This window comes from Otolemur garnettii, unplaced genomic scaffold, assembly GCF_000181295.1.
Source record: "Otolemur garnettii isolate 467f Iridium unplaced genomic scaffold, OtoGar3 scaffold00239, whole genome shotgun sequence".
Lineage (NCBI taxonomy): Eukaryota > Metazoa > Chordata > Mammalia > Primates > Galagidae > Otolemur > Otolemur garnettii.
The window spans coordinates 639919-662054 of NW_003852634.1; the positions used below are offsets into that span (position 1 = coordinate 639919).

General features: G+C 36.9%; 1 protein-coding gene across 1 annotated transcript; it reads right to left on the bottom strand.

The window, feature by feature from the left end:
- Positions 1 to 345: 345 nt before the first annotated feature.
- On the bottom strand, positions 346 to 21896 carry UPRT (uracil phosphoribosyltransferase homolog). The gene is made up of 7 exons (XM_003802222.3): positions 21341 to 21896; positions 11804 to 11846; positions 8203 to 8272; positions 7043 to 7105; positions 4825 to 4986; positions 4115 to 4213; positions 346 to 2149 (listed from the first exon to the last, which is right to left on the bottom strand). Exons 1-7 carry the CDS (start codon positions 21727 to 21729, stop codon positions 2043 to 2045), a joined length of 933 nt encoding a protein of 310 aa, XP_003802270.1. The 5' UTR covers positions 21730 to 21896; the 3' UTR covers positions 346 to 2042.
- Between the last annotated feature and the right edge of the window lie 240 nt (positions 21897 to 22136).

Genomic DNA, 22136 nt, shown 5'->3' on the forward strand with positions numbered 1-22136 from the left:
TTGCTTTGAATAGTCTGTTCATCTTGTGTCAAATTTAGAAAATTCACAAAACATCCTACAAGAGTCCTGCAACTGATTAACCCTATAAATAATGCTTCCTTTGCTAAAAAGGTCCAAATTACAAAAGACATATATAGATACAATTTTTCTTGAGATCCGCAGGGAGACAGAGGACAATCATCAGTGAGAAATCTGATCCCACTGAATAATTTCCTACTGTTTATTCTAGGCCCTCAATGTGAGAACCAATCATACTCACTGATGAGAAGGAAGAGATAAATGTTAAATCTAAATGGCTTATGTAACGATAATTTGCTAGAAATAAAATTTTATACTTATGCTTGAATATGAAATTTGTCTGATGTTCTGGAAAGTCACTTCGTACAAAATACTGAAGCCGTACCATAAGTTAATTCAAAAGCACTAATTCCCATAATGGTAGGTATCATCTTCCCAACTAATTTAACCCATCAATCTCAAGCAGATCTGGTCTCTATTGAAATTTGCTGTCTTTCATCTTTCCTGGGCTAGGGAGATAAATGATTTTGGTTTTAATGGGCTTCAGATAGTTTCTGCTAATAACATAATCCTCATTGCATCAAAATAGTTAACTGACAAGTATGGATGAGAATTTCAATAAGAACTTAAAAGCAACCATTTGCCATGGAAGAGTTATAATTTGGGTATCTTTCTATTAATCTCCATTTACTATATGACAGTCTCTAAAAATAAAGGGGAAAATATAGTGAAATTCTTCCAGTATTCTAGGCTCCAGAGGGAAAATATAATCCATTCTATGCCAGGTTTCTCCCCCAACTTTTGTTGACTTTCATCAGCATTAAAAGTTCTTTCTAAATCATTGCCTTCTGCTCTTTCTTGTGCTTTTAAACAGAGGCCCAACACAGCTGCCTATGGGGCTATGAGAGTATAATTATTCAAGTAATCAGCCAGCCGCTACTGTTAAAATGTTTTAATATCAATGTAAAGTGAGATCAGGGCTTTACAAGCAGATTTCAGAATGCAAATATTGACTCCTAAAATAGTTTCTCTCCCTTTTGGAAGCCTAAAGATGAACAAATTTCCAGTATATTTTTTTAAAGCATACTTTTTTTTCCATTTTAATACACAGTTAACATGCAAAATAACTAATTTCCAAATCTAAATTCTCTAGTAGAAACATTCAAATTAAGTCAAGCATTTTAATTTACTTATTAAACATAAAATCTAGTGAGAAACCTCACTTTCCCCCACATCTCAGAAAAACCATCACTGATTCCTTTCTAGAGGATTGATGGCATTAACAGCACTTGGATCTCCCTTGTCAGCATCCAAACATCCTTGGTTCACACTATGTAAATCAGTATTTTAGTTCCAGTTGCTGAAAATGCCCTGCTATCTTCTTTACTGCATTTAAACTTGGCAAGGCATCTACAACAATGCACAGTTTGGAAAATTAGCTATGAAGAAAAGCCTGACTGAAGAATTAACCATACATCTTGGCTGACAATTAAGTGAGTATATTAATAGAAATGTAAAGTTCCAAGTAGTATTCTTTTTGTATCCTCTCCAAGTTACTAGCATGTGCATGCCAGAAAGTAAGAAGCAGAAGAAGGTAACAACAACCACATACAGGAATCCTCCCTAGAGCGAAAAACAAACAAAATACATACTACAATGGGAAAAACCACTGACCCTCTTTCGAATTTTATTTGTAGCTGTGAGCAATCTCCAAACTAAGAGACTCATAAATTAAGGAACAATTTCAATGCACTGAGGAGGGGTCAGCAATTTCTATTAGGATATTATTGAAATTCTCATTTTATTCTAAGAGTTGTATATGTTTCATTGCTGTATTTGGTGCCAAAAACTAAGAAATAAGTAAGATAAACTTCAAATGTACCCACTTCAAAAAAATTAAAAGCTTCCTTAATGCATTTTTCTTTGCCTTTTCTCAAGCAAATAAATTAATAGAACAAATAGAAATTCAAAACATGACTATAATACATAGTATTACACAAGATAATTCATTTTCCTTCAATAACTTAGTCTGTTCCAAAGTATTTCTGTCCAAAATGTGTAGGTGCAACAGGATGAACTTCAGTAGTTAAAATTGTGATCTCCGGAAACTCTTGAATGATTGATTTGGCACCTTCAAAAAATAAAGAAAAAAAAATTGTTATGGCAGAGTATTTTTTTAACATCACTCAGAATTCAGAAATTTTATAGTCATTGGTCAGTAGTTCTAATATTGGCAAATGATAGGGAACAATTACCTTTAGATATCAAGTCATACTTGGTTAATCTCTTTGTTCATATGTTTATATAATGTCTGATGTCTGCAAAGCTTTAGGAATCAGACTATGCCCCCCTTATTCTTAAAATCAAATTGTTTCATATCCAAGATTAGAAAAATAGATATTCAGTTATAACAACTTTGCCTCTGATAATTCTTTTTTGTTTTATTTTAAAGGTGGCTGAAATAAAGTGAATGCAGTCCTTTCTAAAAACAGGATCATACATGAGATGATGGTTTCCCAACGGAAGCTCTGTGAAATAAGTGGACACTTCTTTGGTGTGTCAGAGCATGCTAGCTGTTTAGAAGTTAGGACTCTAGCTTTGGAGAAGGGAAACAAGCAGAGAAATGGAATTAATACTAGCTGGGACCGCACTTAAACTATAAAACCATCCCATAGTTGCCACAAGATTTTTTTCAGCTATAATGTCAAAGAATCATATACTATTCTAATGTATACTGTTAGAAATAAAGATATTATTTTTCTATTCCTAAAAGCAAAGGTCTTAATAATTATTGGATTATCTCAATATTTTCACTGCCACCTGTGTTATATACAAATGCTGACAAAACAAATCATCCTTTGTCACTACCAACATTTGAACTACAAGTTATTTTTGGTTATGAAATAGCAAAGTAATTAAACAGGCCACAATTCCTATACAGTAGCCTATTGAAAGCAGCATACCCAAGCAGATATCCTATAGCCTCTTCAGGATTGGCTAAGATTTATAAGCTTCAGAAATCAGAAAACACCTGATTATGAAGGAAATACTAATTCATCATAGAACACTTGAAAAATGCAAATAAAAAGTTAAAAAATAAAATGAAAAATGCTTAGAATTCCACCATCCTAAGATGACACTATAAATACTATGTGCATTTTGAAAGCAAAATTGAAATAGTACTGCATAACTATCTAACCTCTCATGCTCAAGATTTATTGTGTTTCACATTAAATCCACATCTGATTTTGCTGGTTAAAACAGCAGTAATTTGTATTACTCACCTTTAGCTTGGTGATGACATTTTACAGTATTCTAATGTTGTTAATTTTACACTGCTTTTTTACATTTCCCATGTACATTTTTTGATGCCATTATTTTTCAAAAACATGATTTAATGGTGAAATATTACATCCTTTGAATATGTATATTATTTATTTAACCATTTCCTTATTCAGAGGTATTTACTTACTTCTTTTTTTATTATATCAAATAATGATATAATAAATGAGCAACGTAGAAGCTAAATTTTTACATGCATCTAAGATTATTTTCTTAGGACATGTTCCCAATTGCCCTGTATTATATGGCAAAAAAGCCAACATCTTTAGTTAGAAACATCTCCCTCAGGAATGGAGAACACACAATTTTCTCACCATGCTGTGTGAGCAGAAGTCTAACTTAAAAAACTTCCATTCTTCACTTCACACTGCAAAGCTTACTTCAGTAAAACCACATAGCTAGCTAGAATCTAGAGTTTCCTAATTTTGGGGAGCAGTTCAGAAGCTCAAGTGGGGAGCCAGAGGAAACAGGAAACTTTCAGCCATTTGTAGGCTCTACCCAAACAGGGCAACAAAGAAAATACTTCCAATTCTTTTCAACAGGTTAGTTTACACTCCTTCATTTGAAATTAAACAACATTAAAATGGTGTAAAATATTATCACTAACCTTAGAGATGACAGACACAAGTTATAACTACCAAAATTAGATTTAGATTTAAACACGGAAGTAAATAAACTTTTCCTCAGGATTAACACCTAGACAGATGCACACTTATCCATCTCATGACAATCTGGAGCTTCACGCTAAACTCACCATGAGGAGTGGAAAACAGACTGAGTAGTATGATAACACTGGGTTGAACTCCATGTTCTATAAGAACCTTTACAGCTTCAATTACAGTATTTCCAGTGCCTGAAATCAAAAGACAACCAAATGCATTAGCAATGGTAACATTTATTTCTAAACGTCTTTTAAATGTCTTTGAAGTAAGGTCAACATAGTAATCTAACATAAGATACCACTGGAAAAAACTTCATTTAAAGCTCCTTGTTCTTTATCAGTGTTATTTTCAATAATGGACATAACACACACACTTTTCAGTTACCAAACACACTACAAGCCCTAAATTCATTTTATATTCAAGGTGTTAAACTTAACACACTCCCCCTTCATCTCTCCAGGAGGCCATGCCATGCATGATCTGAGTAAGCTTAGTAAAAAGAATAGGATAACAGAAAAAAAATATTACTTCCAGAGAGAATAAATTCTTGAGAAAATCATTGCTGTATTCATTAGGACAGAGAGGGGATATGTTACAACATATATGCTGTGTTCTACATATTTTGCCTCAGTAGAGCCTTTGTTTCAATGTGTTCATTTCAAAACATAAGCTCTTTGGAGTTAATAAAGTTTGACTAATGTATATTATCTTATTATACAAGGGTAAAAGGATACCTAGGAGGCAAGCAATAAGCTGAATTTAAACCCTAACCAAAGAATACAAATTAACTCATGCCACTCACTGAGAATTGGATACATCAGAAGGACCTTTCTTCTGTAAATGTCTGGGGGGAACTTGGCATAATATACTTTGGCTCTTTGTGTCTCCTCATCACTCTGAATCAGGATCTTTCCAATTCGAATGGATCGACAGCAGTCTCGTAAACCTTGTTCCATTGCCTCACCTTGAAGAAGGAAATAAAACAGAAGGAAAAAGGGTTAGAAGACAGACTGAATAGGTCTGAGAACAGGCCAAAGCATAGTTAGTAATACTTATTGCAGGTCAATGAAACCAGGTTAAGGGCTTGTCAATGAAAGTAGAATAAGCTAGTTTTACTGCTGGCTACAAACTGCAGAGCTGTCATGGTTCCAAAAGTACAGGAAATAAAATATTTGGTTCAGCTGCTGCCTAAGCTTTTATCAATGTCAAGAACATTTTTATTCTAATTACTTTAAAGAAGACTTAAACCATCTAAACTTGTCACTTTTATTTGGAAAAAAAAAACATTTTATGGAAGAATAAGGGCTGGAGAGATCAAAGGATCTCCTTTTAGATTGAGGTGGCATAAGGAGACATCACTTAGCTCAGCAATGACTTCACTAGCAAAAGTTTTACTATAAACAGTGAAAAAGTAATATGTTATTCCTCTTCCCTCAGTGAATCACAACTACCACCACCACTACCACCTTTGGTTTCTGAACACAGAGCCATTTTAAACCCTGAATTCCCTTAAGGAAGTGTTTTCCAAAAGTCAATCATTCTCATGCTATCTTCAAGATTTGAGGCCATATTAGAATTCTACCAATACTGGTATTTAGTTAATATTCTTCTTAAATTAAATTAACTATTGTCATTTCAATTTATTTTAAGAGAAAACTTTAAAGCCTGACACTGTGGCTCACATCTATAATCCTAGCACTTTGGGAGGACGAAATGGATGGATTGCTTGAGCTCAGGAGTTTGAGACCAGCCTGAGCAAGAGTAAGACCCCATCTCCACTAAAAATGAAAAACTGAGGCAAGAGGATTGCTTGGGCCCAAGAGTTCTGAGGTTGTTGTGAGGTTTGATACCATAGCACTCTACCCAGGGTGACAAAGTGAAACTTTGTCTTAAAAAAAAAAAAAGAGAAAACTTTATATTGCTAGTGTTAACATAAAACCAGTTCCTTTCTAATGTACATGAAAATCAACAAATGGTTGTTAAAGTTAAAAACAATTCTCTGTGCATCACCCCAAACCATCTGGTACACACTATGAGTACAAGGACCACGCTGGTGCCTTTGGGGAAGGAGATGAACTAAAACAGAACAACCTGTACCACTGTGTTCTCCAATTTAAAAAAATTTAACATTATCCTATGAATCTTGTCATTCCTTAAGAGCTACCATCCAGAAAAAAAAGAACCTTAAAGCTCCTAATTTACCTGAGTTATTCAATTGTTCACAAACTTCATAGAAAAACAATGTTTACATGTTAAAAAATTAATCTACATATCTCCAGTGGAAATAAGTGGGAATTCCACTATTTGTAAAAAAAAAAAAAATGCAAAACAAAAATGTGTATCTTGTGCAAAAAAAAATAAGCTGAATGAAAATAACCATCTCTGTGTAACAGGTATAAGTTCTAATCATAGGCATGTGACTTTGCTATGCAAAAGATGTTTTAGAAGGGTAATCACTTAGACTCGAACACAAATATAACATTTATAACACCAACAAATGAGGAGTGGGGAAATTGCAGCCTTAAGGAAACATGTGGCCTTCCTGGTCTTAAGTGTAGCCTTTTAACTTAATCCAACTTTACATAACAAATTCTTTATTAAAAGGGGCACAACAGAGAAAAATAAAGCTTTTCTTGCCTTTGGTGCTTGAAATCCGAAGGATGCAGGTTCCCCATCTCAGCATGGGCCTGAATTTATGCCATATTCTCTGTCTTCAAACTGTCATGTTCTCCCCAAGAAAGCATCATTTATTCCTCCCATACTCCCACCCTCCCTTATTCTCTTTGGAAGCTATGCTTATCCAAGGGAACAGGCCACTGTAAAATATGCTCTACACTCTACAGTTGCCAAACAGCAACACACAGGCCATGAATCTGAGGCACCATGAGGATATAAAACACAGGTGGTGAGATTTAATAGGCAGGCTATAATTATGACAAGGCTGCCTCTTTCCTGGAAAAAAAAAACAACAACTATTTCTATGCATGCAAAGAGACAAAAACACACACATGCAAACCTACCACTTCTCATTATGCTGACCCCACAATTTCCCTTCTCAAATTTCACTCCTTCATACTTGTACCCTGTTGGGAAATAAAACCAAAGAATTTATCTTTCATCATTGGAGCAACCTACTTATTTTATAAAGTGCCTATGTTTAAAAGAAGATGGGTAGAGAGCAACCCTTGTCCAGAGACCCTGTATAATGCCTGAGGTTTCCTGGGAAAGTAATAAGATGAATCATGATTTTTCCACAGTTATTTCTTAATTCTTCATAAGAAATCTATGGGGATAACTGGAAGAAGCAGACTTCACTGAATGGGAATAGGATTTATTATAGCATAATATTTTCATACACATTTATTATAGCATAATATTTGAAACTGAATTCAAAGGAGAATCACTGCATTCCAAGAACACTATACACCATATCAATTCAAACTAGGACCCCACTGTGAGCCACAAAAGAAAGCTACTCATTCCATTCCTTTTTATGAGCCTACATTCTGCCTTGACAGAAGAAAAAAACGGTCAAAGTAGTTATCAAGACATGTGTAACCCTTTGTCTCATCTTGAATTTATATTAATTATGATGCAACTAGCTCAGCCCCCAATATTCATAAAGTCATGCCTTTCAATAGAACAGTTTTCCTTTATTTACTAAAACAAAATCAGAATTTCAAATCTCTGAAACAGAGATCTTTGGATACTTTATATTAAAAAGAATAGAACAAAGCACCTTCTCCTGTTCTGATCAATTTTAGTTGTCTTTTTCTTTTTTACTTCTCATCTTTTTTTTTTTTTCCTAAACCTGGAGTTTCAGTGGCAAACCAGCTTTGCCTATTTCTTAACACCAGAAGCTTCTCCACAGAGGTGAAGATAAGCTGTCAACAATTCTTAACTCTAATCCCAACAGGCCTGCAACAGAGGCAACACCTACATGATGAAGAATATTTATTAACCTTTAACTGGAATTGACAAGCAAACCATTAACAAAAAGTCACGTACACAGATTTATTTCTTAAATGTCTCAGAGTTTTTTAAAATGTTTAAAAGAACAGCTCCACCTAGACTCTTTACTTTACATATTGATTTTTCTTAGACTGCTTTCTTTCCATCTTGCACCATTCTGGCTCAGAAATTTTATGAGGAAAAATTGGAGAGTAAGAGCCCTGGTTACCTGTTGGAGTGGTCACCATGCATTCCTTATATGGCAGCTGATTCAATCCCTCTTCCACAACAAGTCTGATCTAAAGAGTCAAAGGAAGAATAAGTTAAGAAGCCACTGAGAATCTCCTCCTACCTGTTAGCATTAGGAGCTGAATAGTAGGCAGAAAGTCAATGACACACTAGGCAAGGGTTTCGTTTATAAAGGTAGGAAGGGGCTCCTATCAATTGTTAGATACAGGGATATATCCAAATGCCAGGCTACTTGCTGCTAGTCATCCAACCACATTTAGACATGATTGCCACCAAAAGGCTGAAGTCCTCCTTCTAATTCTCATTCAATCATACAGCTCTATGAGGGATACAAAACTCCAGAATGTGACAAGAGTCTTATCAGGCATCCTTCCTTGGAAGTAATATACTTCTGATTGCTCTGAAAATAGTGCCCAATGGGAATTTCTCTGCTTTGTTCAGTACCTTTAAATTGGTAAGTCACATTCTTATTTATTTATTTATTTATTTATTGTAGTTTTTGGCAGGGGCCGGGTTCAAACCTGCCACCCCCAGTATATGGGGCCGGCGCCGCTCTACTCCTTGAGCCACAGGTGCCACCAGGTAAGTCATGTTCTTTTTAACGAAGGTCCACCATAATGTAATTAGAGCCTGAAATTTCTTTTGAGAAAATAAATGAGTGTATGGGCTGAACCAATTTACTGAGCTTGAAGGAGGATCCAGTAGAATGCATTTGAATTTTTCAGCTAAAAGAAAGGCTCATAACCAAAAAAAAAAAAAAAAAAAAAAAAAAAAAAAAAGGTTAAAAAAAGGGGGCATCTGTGGCTCAAAGGAGTAGGGCGCTGAACCCATATGCCGGAGGTGGTGGGTTCAGACCCAGCCCTGGCCAAAAGTTGCACAAAGAAAGACTCATACCAATTTTAATATGTGTTACAGTGGAAATAATCACTCAGAACTAGTAGAAACAGCCTCCAGAAACGAGATATGGCAATTCCATGAACCAGACCCTACTAAAATAAAGGTGGTGCTGAGTCTGTAATGCACATTTTATCCAATCAATATTACATAACTGATTGAGAATCAGGAACAGCAGGGAGAAGCACCAGGTCTCATGCTCTGTTACCACAACAACATCCTGATGCCATTAAAGGATTGATTAGAAATGAGCCAGGACTTTGTCAGCCTGCAGCTTCAGACAGAGGGACCAGGAACCTCATGAATACTGCATAATATGTGCATAATCACTTCTAGCCACCACATTCTGTGGAGATTTATGCTTTTCATGATCAAATTACAAAGGCAGAAGAAGATTTTTTTCTTTGAAGAGCCTAGATCTCCTCCTTTTGGTAACACTCCTTTAAAAGAGTCTTAATACCTCTTGCCACATCCCCTGCAACCTTGGGACAAAAATTAGCATGTCCAGGGCAGCACTTGTGGCTCAAAGGAGTAGGGCGCTGGCCCCATATACTGGAGGTGGCAGGTCCAAACCCAGCTCCAGCCAAAAACTGGAAAAAAAATAGTTAAGTTAACTTATGTTTTCATAAGTTAACTTATGAAAAAACTTATTAAAAATTAGTTAAGTTAACTTGTGTTTTCATGCCCAAATGTTGTTGACCAATCACAAGCATGTCCAGGCAGCACCTGTGGTTCAAAGGAGTAGGGCACTGGCCCCATATACCAGAGGTGGTGGGTTTAAACTGGGCCCCAGCCAAAAACTGCAATGAAAAAAAAACATTACCATGTCCAACTCTTGCAGGAAAACATAAACCAAAAGAAGGGCAACTAAAATATAAAGAATGTAAGGATCTATGGGCCAGGGAAGCCAAATCTGACAAATTCAGGATAGAATTAATGTCCACTATAATGGGACCCTTGCACTAAGGAGCTAGTATACTAGAAATCCTCAACAAGAAAAACCTAAACGGTTCCAGTCTGTACCAAAAACATAACCAACTCTTCCCCTCATACCAGGACCCTCAAAGCCAACCACAGAGAACAGAAAGGTCCAAATTACCATACCCTCAGGTGAATTATGACTTAGGTCCTTATTACCTCATTTGGCTAATACATAATGCCTGCTGCCTGCCCTTTCAGGGAAGCATCTTAAAATAACCATGAACTTATCTCCTACTTTCTATAGAAAAAGAGCTCAAGGAAGGCAATAGAAAGAGGAGCTACTTTATACCAGTGAACATCAAGACCCCTGTTCTCTCCATAGCAGCCATTAAGATGTAAGTTCCTTCAAACCTGTTCTTTGGTTTGATGAAATCATAAAAGATATAATGACCTAATTATTGTCCCAGAAATATCACCCACGTTTACCTTGGTACTAGGTAGGGTTATTATTACTATCCCTGAAAGCGCAAATGATTTTAAATACAATTGGGCCCCAAAACAAGAACATTTAAAGCCTGACAGTAAAACAGGAGTTGTCTGCATTCTTTTGGAATAAATCACCCAGGGAAAATCTAAATGAAAAGCTTCATGCCATTTTCTCCCTCACATTACCTTGAACATACTGTTGACAGATCATAAGTTAACTTGTGTTTTCATGCCCAAATGTTGTTGACCAATCACAAGTTAACTCAGGTTTGCACTGGCATTAGCTATTACAATTTTTAAAATGCATGGTAGTGCAGATTATTGTAAAAGTTTTCTTGATCGTGTCACTGGAATAACAGCCAGTGACATGGGACAACATTTGCATAAAATTGTCAGTCAACAATGTATTAATAATCTACCTACTACTATTTGATTATAACTTTAAGGGTTAATAAGCCACATTTCTTTCTTTCTCAAACTTAATACTAATAACAGCATTTAGACCGTAATCTCCATGAGATTAGGAACTATGTCTCTATTCTTCACTGTTGTATCTCTTCTCTCTCCCAACACGGCCTACTGCAGTGTCTGACTCACATGAGTTCAGCATATTATTTCATGAATGGCTGAATACTAATAATCACAGCAGAAAACATGTCAACCCCATTCCAAGCACTGAATATACTTATATATTAACACAAGAATGAAACAGTGCCCACCCTGAAGACAAACCAAGTTAGCCTAAGATCCTCTCAGGTCATAATACCTAAACAGATTTGTGCTTGGTCAATCTTTAATTCAGATGTCCCTGAAGTGTAGACAGTTCAATTTAATAATTCAGGATAATTCAGAAAAGAAAACACAAAATTAACTTATCCTTCCCATGTAAACTTCAAGAAACATATTAATTTTTGTAATATTAGCTGGATATCACAAACGTAACCACTAGGTCTCCTTATATCGTAGGTTTTCTTTAATGTACTTCACTGCACTAAAATGAAGCACTTAACAGTTGCTGAGAACCAGGTTCTCAAGATCCATGTGAGAGGTAATGATACCTCAGAATTATATGGAGGTATAACCAATGCTTTGAGGTGAAAGGAAATGAAGCAAAGCTTTAATGAAACAATAAAATAATACTTCAAGAGACTAGCAAAATGGTGGTTACTTGGTACAATCTCTTTCACCCCTAGAATGATCAAGAACAAAACACCCCTCGGCCTACCATGATTCTATCACTAGGTATCGCAGTGAAATGAAAATGGAAAGCCTCCACCTACCAAACGATCCGCAGAAAACATGAAGTCCCCTCTACTGGCTGTCCTAAAAGAAACAGTACAGTTTTAGTCTAAATTAAAGCTGAACGGTAAAATATAATTTAATACAAATTACTAATACACTGATATCAAAACCTATTACATACTAAAAGCTTAAATGTTTACATAAACAGACTGAGGGAAGATGATTTTAACTAGTATACAGGAACCTAAATGGGGTGATTTGATAAATATTATTGGATATGTTTACTTGACATCAACATTAGAAATTGGAACTGAAAAGATCATGCAGTTCTGCACTGAGCTGCCCAAGTACATATTATCACAAAATTACCATGGAGGGTGAGAGCAATCCCACAGCTCAAGTTGAGAAAAAAGTTTGTAATAAAAGCCGGGTCTCCCCATCATTCCCCTCAATTCTTGATCTAAAGCCCCATTACCAAGATAAAGTAACCATCTACTTTGTAATTGTTTCTGGAATTAGAATGGTACAAACAAATCCTCTACTTTTCGTTAAAAAACATGTAACCTAACTTACAAGACCTTTTTCTCAAATGATTGACAATTTATTCCTTTATAGCCTGTTTTTTCAAACAAGTATTTCATTCCCTACATTTTTACGTCATTTTCCTGCACATTTCTTTCTGTCAATACCTTCATATCCTGAAGCACCCAAGTAATCATAATCTGGGGATGCACCTACCCACAAGCTGTTAAGGAGACAAAAAGGGAATTGTTTTGTCGTTGAGACAGAGTCTCACTATGGCACCCTTGGTAGAGTGCCATGGTGTCATAGCTAACAGAAACCTCAAACCTTTGGGCTTAAGCGATTCTCTTGCCTCAGCCTCCCAAGTAGCTGGAACTACAGGCACCTGCCACAATGCCCAGCTATTTTTTGTTGCAGTTGTCATTGTTTTTTTTTTTTTGTTTTTTTTTAGCTGGCCCATGAGTTCAAACCTGCCACCCTGGGTGTAAGTGGCTGGCGCTATGGTTTATCTTACAAGGGTACAAGGGAATCTTTCCAAGAGTAGAATATGATTGTCTTAACAGAATAACTAAGAAAATGACATGAAGGCTATGTTAACCAGTTTGATGAAAATATTTCAAATTATATATGAAAACACCACACTGTACCCCAGAATTGCATTAATGTACATAGTTATCATTTAATAAAAAAAGAAATAGGTTCTATTTCATGTACTGTGGTTTTTAAATGAGACTACACTATTATACCAGCACCTCTCATTTCTATAATTAATCTTTACAACATGCTTGTCAAGGAGGTAAAAAGCAATGAATCACGAAAACTACTGAAGCCTCATGCTTTGTTTGTTAGACCTATACAAACTTGTCTAGGCAGCCAGAACATATTGTTTCAATAGGAAAGAAAAGTCTGAATTTGTCTTACATATGCAATGATATATATCAAGAACACATCTGAAATGTTTTAATTTCTGAACAGTTAAACATCAATTTATCACACAGAAAAGTTACATTAAGTGATCAAAACTTCCCAAATTTGTTATTTTACTTTGGAATCATATATTTTAATAAATTTCACACTCCCCCCTCACAATCAGCCTCAGCTATTAACTTTAGCATAATAATCACCTTCTTTGTCTACTTTCCAAAAAGGTATACACTATGAGAATATGAACTGTCACCTCTTGACATCTATTTGAGCTTCAATTAAATCATTTATTGCTCCAAGTCACTGCACTACAAACAGTAACTACAAACCTATTTCCTGCTGTTTCAGATAGACTTCAGACTCACAATGAATTTCAATTTAGAAATTAAAATAAATCTAGTAAGTTGACTATTATTTTTTTTTTGAAAAATCCCAGTGACCTTCAATATCACATTCAAATATTTAACATTGTTAAGATTGGAATTTCATAATGCAGATATTTACTTTTTGGATGAAAAAAGCTTCACGTATTCTCTGAACTTCTTCTTTAGACTAACACTAGGCAGAATTTTTAATAAAAATACATTAATATAAACCATAACCCAGGTATTATTCACTCCACACATTTTTTAAATCATAACTCTATTCATCTATTCATTGTGTTTTAAAAACTTTGAAAACAACTTGTTCTCTTAGAAACCAAGCTTTGATAGACATATTTATCACCCTCTGAAAACTGACCCAAATAAAATCTAATGTGATCACAATGCAAAAAACACACAAATATCCCTGAAATATTCTAAAATATATCTAAATAATCAAATAAAAAACATTTAAACAGATAGTGATAACCAGCACTCGAACCTAAACCATGGAAATCTAATTAATGTTAAGGGGAGTATCTTTAAATTGTACAAACCCCAAGCAGGTTTAACAATGCAGACCTAACCATATCTTAGAATACACTTTCCTTGACACCTCCTCACACACACTAATACAGTAGAATCTCTATAAAGTTGAGCACTCAAGGGACTGTATCCACTGGTCAACATAAGGAACTAGGCCTACTACAGTGATATGTACATGTGGTACATGTCTGGCCTGTGACAATTAGATCAACTTAAGCAGGTGGTCAATGTAGGGAGTAGTCAACTCTGAATGTTCTACTGCACATCACACACCTGTAGTAACCAGATGAAAGGCATAAGCAATGACTTTAAAAAGTGATACTCATACTAAAACAACAAAAGAATGAGATTAATACTGGAGGCCAAATCCTCATTTTTTTTTTATTATTGCAGATTCCTTGAGGGTACAAAAAACCAGTTTACATTGATTGCATTTGTTAGATACAGACCCTCTTATACTTGTGTCACACTCCCAAAAGTTGTGCCACACCCCGTGACCCCCTCAGCCCCTCCTCCTTCCCTTTCTCTGCTCTCCTCATCCCCCACCCCCCACTGTGAATTAGATCATTAATTGTCCTCATATCAGAATTGAGTACACAGGATTCTTGCTTCTCCATTCTTGTGATGTTTTACTAAGAAGAATATGTTTCACTTCCACCCAGGTTAATATAAAAGATGTAAAGTCTCCATCTTTTTATGGCTGAATAGTATTCCATGGTATACATATACCACAACTTGTTAATCCATTCTTGGGTTGGTGGGCATTTGAGCTATTTCCACTTTTTTGCAATTATAAATTGAGCAATAAACAGTCTAGTGCTAAGTGTCCTTATGGTAAAAGGATTTTTATCCTTCTAGGTAAATGCCCAGTAAGGGGATTGCAGGATCAAATGGTAGGTGTACCTTGAGTCCTTTGAGGGTTCTCCATACTTCCTTCCAGAAAGGTTAGATTAGTTTGCAGTCCCACCAGAAGTGTAAAAGTGTTCCCTTCTCTCCACATCCATGCCAGCCCCTGCAATTTTGAGATTCTGTGATGTGGGCCATTCTCACTGGGGTTAGATGGCATCTCAGGGTGGGTTTTGATTGGAATTTCACTAATAATTAGGGATGATAAGCATTTTTTCATGTTTGTTAGCCATTTGTCTGTCTTCTTTAGAGAAGGTTCTATTCATCTCCCTTGCCCCAGTGATATAAGGGATTATTGGCTCTTTTATGTTGATTGAGTTATTTGTAGAGCCTAGATATCAAGCTTTTTTGTCAAATTCAAAATATGCAAATATCCTTTCCCATTGTATAAGTTGTTTGCTTTGGTTGTCTCCTTAGCTGCACAGAAGCTTTTCAGTTTAATTAAGTCCCATTTGATTATTTTTGCTGCTGTTGTTGTTGTTATTGTTTTCTGAGACAGAGCCTCACTATGTCACCCTGGGTAGAATGCTGTGTTGTCACAGCTCACAGCAACCTCAAACTCTTGGGCTTAAGCAATTTTCTTGCCTCAGCCTCCCAAGTAGCTGGGACTACAGGCGCCCACCACAATGCCTAGCTATATTTTTGTTTTTGTTCCAATTGCTACTGAAGTCTTCTTTCCCCAGGCCAATATCTTCAAGTGTTTTCCCATATTTTCTTTGAGGATTTTTATTGTTTCCCGCCTTAAATTTAGGTCTTTTATCCATCTTAAATCAATTTTTGTTAGTGGAAAAAGAAGCGGGTCCAGTTTCAGTCTTTTACATATGGTTATCCAGTTCTCCTAGCACCATTTATTGAATAGGGATTTTTTTCCCCCAGTGTATGTTCTTGTTTCCTTATCTGGCAACTTAAGTTGAGAAGAAAAAATAGACTGAAACTCAGCACTAATTATGTTTTTGTGGGGTTTTTTATTTTTAAGCAACAGGGTAAAGGAACACTGGAACATAAAAAGCTTTTCTGGCAGTTTTAAACCAAAGGAATGTTTCATTTTTAAGTTAATGTTTAGTGAAAGCATTGAAAACATAATCACGACATTTCTAACTACTTTATTATGTGACAAGTAAAAGAATAGTCCTGAAATTTTCCATGGTATGTAGATGATTTATAAATGATTTTCCTTCTTCCTTCCTTCACAGAAACTAACTCCCGATATAGTACTTGGAACAAACCTAACAATGTGAAAAGTTAAAAGAAAAAAATAGTTTTTATCTGCCAGGTGCCAAGTCATCAAGGGCAGAGCTCTTTAGCACCTTAATTAACTCATAGAGTGTCATACTTGTTCCTCAAAGCAGGGTTCAATGTAAACATTCAAAATCAGAGAGAAAAATAAGAAAAACTAACATTTTACCTTATTATTATGTTTGCTACAATAATACAACTATGTGCCAGGCCAGATCCTCTTTCTTTGTCCTTGGAGTCCAGACTAGCTGGTAAAACATTATGAGGATATGCCCAATAAATATTACAGGAGTCTGTATAGCTCAAAGAGGGGACTTCCTCTCTCTGCACTAAAAATCAGTTAGGAAATTCACATGGGAAACACACAAAAACTAAAATCACGTCCAGGTTCTAAACAATTTACAAGTCACAATTTTTCTCCTATGGTGGGCATTTTAGTTTTATCCAAGTTGAAGGGGAAAGTTGTGAGATTCCTTTGTTCTCAGGACGGCATCAGGCTCTTTAGCCTGGTTCTATCTAGCCTGTGTAATCCCTGGCTCACCCTATACTCCAAATCTGAAGCCTGGCATGTTACCACACAAGGAGGCTGGCCATTCTCCCAGGGGCTGTGGCCTAGGCTGAGCACAGCACAGTCACCTGTTATGGTATTTGTCAAGTTACAGATGATTTGGTTCCACTCAATACCACACAAACAACCTCTAAGGTTGGTGGTTAGAAACTAGTATTTAAAAAAAAAAAAAAAAAACCTCCACAGACAAGTCTGATTCACAGCTTTGGTTAAAAACAGTACTTAGTCACATGATTCAAATCACATTAGGCTGCATTCATTTTAGGGTTACATAGGATGTTCATCTACCCTGAGGTTGTCTCCTCTCCAAGTGACTTTAAAATAAAAAAAAAAGTCACAAGACTGACTGAGCTCCTTCTTTAGGGTTATTTCTTGGACTGAAATACTCCACATAGCCTGATGAGGCAATGTCAAAGCCCCTTCTAGGACAAGTATACAGGAAACATTCAACAGCTCACAAAACAGCTTTACTCTAATGTTTCAGAAACTGGAAAAGAAAAACCATAAAACTGGACAGGTAGGATGATCTTTATATACACCATTGCTTTAAATATGAGGTCATGAACTATGTTCACAGGAAAAATACATTACAATCAAATTTAGCTGTCTTTCGTATATAAAGGAAGTGAGAAGAGAAGAATGTATAGTTTAATCTATTCCAACAGCAAAAAGTAAAAAAAAAAAAAAAAAAAAAAACAGAAATGAAGGAGTCACTTATCTTCCCAAGTTTACCAGTGACCCACATACGTATGGCTGAGTAAATTATCTGCTCATTTGGTGTTTACATTATTGTACTCTCAAGGAAAGAGAAATTCAGTAATAGAGCCAACATATTATGTTTTAAATATTGTGTATTTTGAAAATATAAAAAGGACATTTTAAATCAGCACAATATTCTCAATCTTGCCTGCTATGTAGATACACGCAAATACACACACACACATGCAACATGCGCATACAGTCCTGCTTGCTCAACCTCCATTTCCTCATGCCAAAGTCAATTCACAAAGCAATCCCTTCACTAGATATATGCTAAAGACCAGGAACAATGAAAGTAAAAAATGTACTCCAGTGGCTTCTATTACTAAACAACTTTCCAGAGCACATATTTGCTATCACATCAAAACAGAGATAAACATAATCCCTGAAAACAACAGGGTGTGATAACTGAGGGTACCTTCCAGAATAGGCCTATGTAAATACAGCTCCTCTTACCATAGGCATCCTGCACCAGTCTCCTAGAAAGGCTAAACATGTCTTGTTTGTATGAGGGGATGGCAATTTTTTAAAGACAAAGAACAGAAGATAAAGCAGCTGTTAACTGATGTGATTAACAAAAACAAAACTAAAAACACTATTACCTAAATAAGTATCATTTCATTATCAAAAATTATAGTGCGCCTTTCTATACTATAACAAAGCAGGATAAAAATTATCTAGGATTTCTCAGTATTGATTTTCAAAATAAGAATGAGGTCCACGTACAGTTAAATTCCTTTTACTATCTTCTGAAGGCTCATGACAGCATTTACGGATGCAATCAGAAGCACACACAAACCCAAATATGAAGCTCTGAAGTGGTATTAATGTGCAAAGCTCTTCACAGTTTATAACACATGTTCCCTGACAATATCTTGCTTTAGTCCCCAGGAGCTCTATGAGAGATTACCACCATCTTCATTTTACAAATGATAAAGAGATGCTAAATATCTTGCCTGAAATCACTCCTTTGGATCCTGTTGTCTCCTTTCAAACTCAGAAAGAATAAAAATTCCACTTATGCTCAGATTTACTATATAATCCAGGCTTATCTGATATGAATGCTGAATGTCATGCCCTTTCCAAGTTCTACAGCAACAGTTCTTAGCCTTTACATTATCATAACCTTTTGTAAAATCTAATGAAAGCTAAGGAATCCTTACCCCATAAAAAGGGCAAAAGTGAATGTTCATAGCAACATTACACATAATAGTCAAAGAGTGGAAACCACCTAAATGTCCATCAAATGATGAATGGATAAACAAATTGTGGTATATTTGTGCAATGGACTGTCATTCAGCCATAAAACAGAATAATATACTGATACACATGCATGGACCCTGAAAACATTACACTACATAAAACAAGCTGCAAAAAGACATGTTATATGATATGAAATGTTCAGAATAGGCAAAGCAAAAGAGAAGAGTGACTCTTCTCTTGGACTTTGGGTGGACTGAGGAGAAATAGGGAGCAACTGTTAACAGGTATAGGGTCTCTGGCTGGGGTGAGGAAAATGTTCTAAAACTAATTTTGGTGATGTTTACATACCTGTGGGCATAGCTAAAACCACTGAATTATACACTTTAAATGCTTGATATATGAATTACATCTCAATATAGATGCTATTAAAAAAACATTAAAGGTGGTACCTGTAGCTCAGTGGATAGGGTGCCAGCCACATACACCCAAGCTGGCAGGTTCGAACCCACCTTGAGCCTACTAAACAACAATGACAACAACAACAAAGAAATAGCTGAGTGTTGTGGCGGGCACCTGTAGTCCCAGCTACGTGGGAGGCTGAGACAAGAGAATCGCTTAAGCCCAAGAGTTTGAGGTTGCTACGAGCTGTAATGCCACAGCACTTTACTGAGGGTGACATAGTGAGACTCTGTCTCTCTCACACACACTCTAAAAACCATTAAAAGCGCACATACAAATAAAATTTCCCAGATAATTTTTGCTGTTGTTGATACAGAGTCTCACTCTGTCACCCTAAGTAGAGTGCTCTGGCTTCGTAGCTCACAGCAACCTCAAACTCTTGGGCTCATCATCCTCTTGCCTCAGCCTTCTGAGTAGCTGGGACTACAGGCACCCACCACAAGTCCAGCTAGTTTTTCTAGTTTTAGTAGAGAGGAGGCCTCAGTATTCTTTTTAATTTCAAATTAATATGAAGGGACAAATGTTTAAGTTACACTGTTTTCAATTCTAAGGCAAAGTTCAAGTTGTAGTCTCCCTCTTGCTCAGTCTGGTCTCAAACTCCTGAGCTCAGGCAATCCACCCTCCTCAGCCTCCCAGATAATTTCTCAGCATTCATTAAAGTCCTTAAAATATCAAACAGGTGCAATGGGGTCCGAGACCCAAGCTTAGTAATTCCCATTCTACATAAACATGAATCATCACATTTTGTTTTACAGAAAAGTTTTATTTCAGCTGCCCCCACCACAACTAACAAGCCTATGCCTATTTTTTAAAATCCCTACTTCATCAATTATAGTGATCACATAACCACAGCAGTTTTCAATATTAATTCATTAAAAACAGTTAAATAGTATAGTTTCACCAATATAATTTTAAGAGCTAGAAAAAAACATACAGTAATTGAGTGCGTATTATTTGCAAGGCATTGATGAAATTCAAAATGTAATGAATGTATTATATATTAACAAGACTGACTACAGTAATGTGTGAGTGCATGTGCAAGAGAGAAAAACTGCAGGAAGGGAAACAAATTAGGACTATAACAACAGTATAATGGAGAAAGTTACTCCAGTCTTATTTAGGGAGTGGCATCCTGTCATTCAGCAGCCAAAAGATCAAGGTATGCCCCACCACTGAAAAACGGATGTTGTGACATGCTGTAGCTACTCATTTAAAGTGCTTGGTGTCCTAGGCACCTTGGCTCACGCCTATAATCCCAGCACTTTGGGAGACGGAGAGGGCCTGGACACCTTGAACAACATCGTAATATCTTAACTCTACAAAAAATAAAGTGCCGTCAATAAAGAAAATGATGGTATGTATTAACCTCAAGAAAACCCATCTACAACGTGGGTTTAGAAATTTCAAAATAACATTTTAAGATAAATGTCTGGCTACATTGGTTTGTGAGATTGGGAGAGGCCAAAGTCCCCTTTAGGCTCCGTTTGACCCATTAACACTGTTAAGTTTACAGTAAAACCATCTTGGTAAGAGATGGATGATAAGCTTTCACATGACAAGTAAACCTGAACTCTAAGACAAAAAAAAAAAAAAAAAAAACCTTCAGACAAAAGGACATATTTGCAGCAGCAAACACTAAAGGGTCAAAGGAGCATAACAGAATTTCCATAAAATTGATTTTTATTTGTAAGCCTGAGGTGATTGGTTGATAGGTCACAACTTTGGGTAGTAACATTTCTAGGTTATAGGTTTATCATGGGGACAGGCAATGAGCAGATAGCACAAAGGCGTTTACCAGCCTGGAATGGCCAAGGATATGTCTGTATTAGAGAGACAAAGAGGCCTTGGGCTATCTAAAAGGCTTCCTTCCTACACAAAGGGATGATAAATACAGGGAATAGGAGAAGGGCCCGAGTCATATGACACTCCACACACACCTCCCTCAAAGAAAAGGCCCTGCCACAACCTCCAAAGGCAAGTTTGACAAGACCAAGAACACTACCCCTGCTTAGCCCTTTCACTTCCAGTCCCCGCCCACTCCACCCTGGACAGACCCTCCACTTTGCTTTCCCCTTCCGCTCTCGGCTTACTTGTCCCGGATGATGGTCTGCAACTCCCGGATCTGATCATTCATGGGCAGCAGTTTAAGCTGCGCCCCAATCTGCCAGGAGAGTTCGCAGTCTCCCAGGAGGAAGTCATCAGCTGGTGCTTCATATTTGCTACCATCACCATTACCACTGTTGTTTTCAGAGTTGAGGCTGGCGCCTCCGCAGGCCTCAGGATCCCGCTCCGAGGCTGGCACGCTAGAAGGGGTGTGCCCTGTGTGGAGAGTCAGTTTGGCCATGGAGGCGCTGTTTACCCCGGCATGGTCTGGGATTGGGTCGCCAGGTCGCACCGACTCCGGGCTTGGGGTTGAGGCAGAGTTTACTTGCTGGTTGTGACAGAGCATGGAATCCAAACTCCGTAATTCCGTGGCCATACGCTAGGCCCCGGAAAGTCCTCGCTGCTACAAAACTCTTAAAGATAAAAGGGAGGGGAGGAAGAAGGGGCGGTCGCTCACGAGCTTTTCCGGTTGTTAGCGCCTCTTCTGAACCAATAACCTCCCCGCCCTCTCCTACTTGGGCTGCTGTTAATTGGTTGCTTTTCACATGCTGCTCACGCCCAACGTACCTATTCCTAGGTACCCTATTGGCTTCTTTCCCTGCCACTCTACGGAGAGCTGCTTGTTAACCCTTTGAGTCACCTTGGCTGTATGGATTTCCACAAGTAGCCAGGCGTATAAAAGGGGTGCCTGGTTAAATAGTCTTCTGGGAGGACACCTGGAGCTCGAGCATTCAAAACTGTGAGAGATTGGTAGAGACAGGAGAACCGGGACTGGCCATTGTT

Coding starts and splice junctions, on each gene's coding strand:
- UPRT (XM_003802222.3), bottom strand. CDS start 21,729: ATGGCCACGGAATTACGGAGTTTGGATTCCATGCTCTGTCACAACCAG. Junction 11,847..21,340: donor CAGACCATCATCCGGGACAA/GTAAGCCGAGAG, acceptor TGTTTCTTTTAG/GACAGCCAGTAGAGGGGACT. Junction 2,150..4,114: donor TCTGTTTTCCACTCCTCATG/GTGAGTTTAGCG, acceptor TATTTTTTGAAG/GTGCCAAATCAATCATTCAA.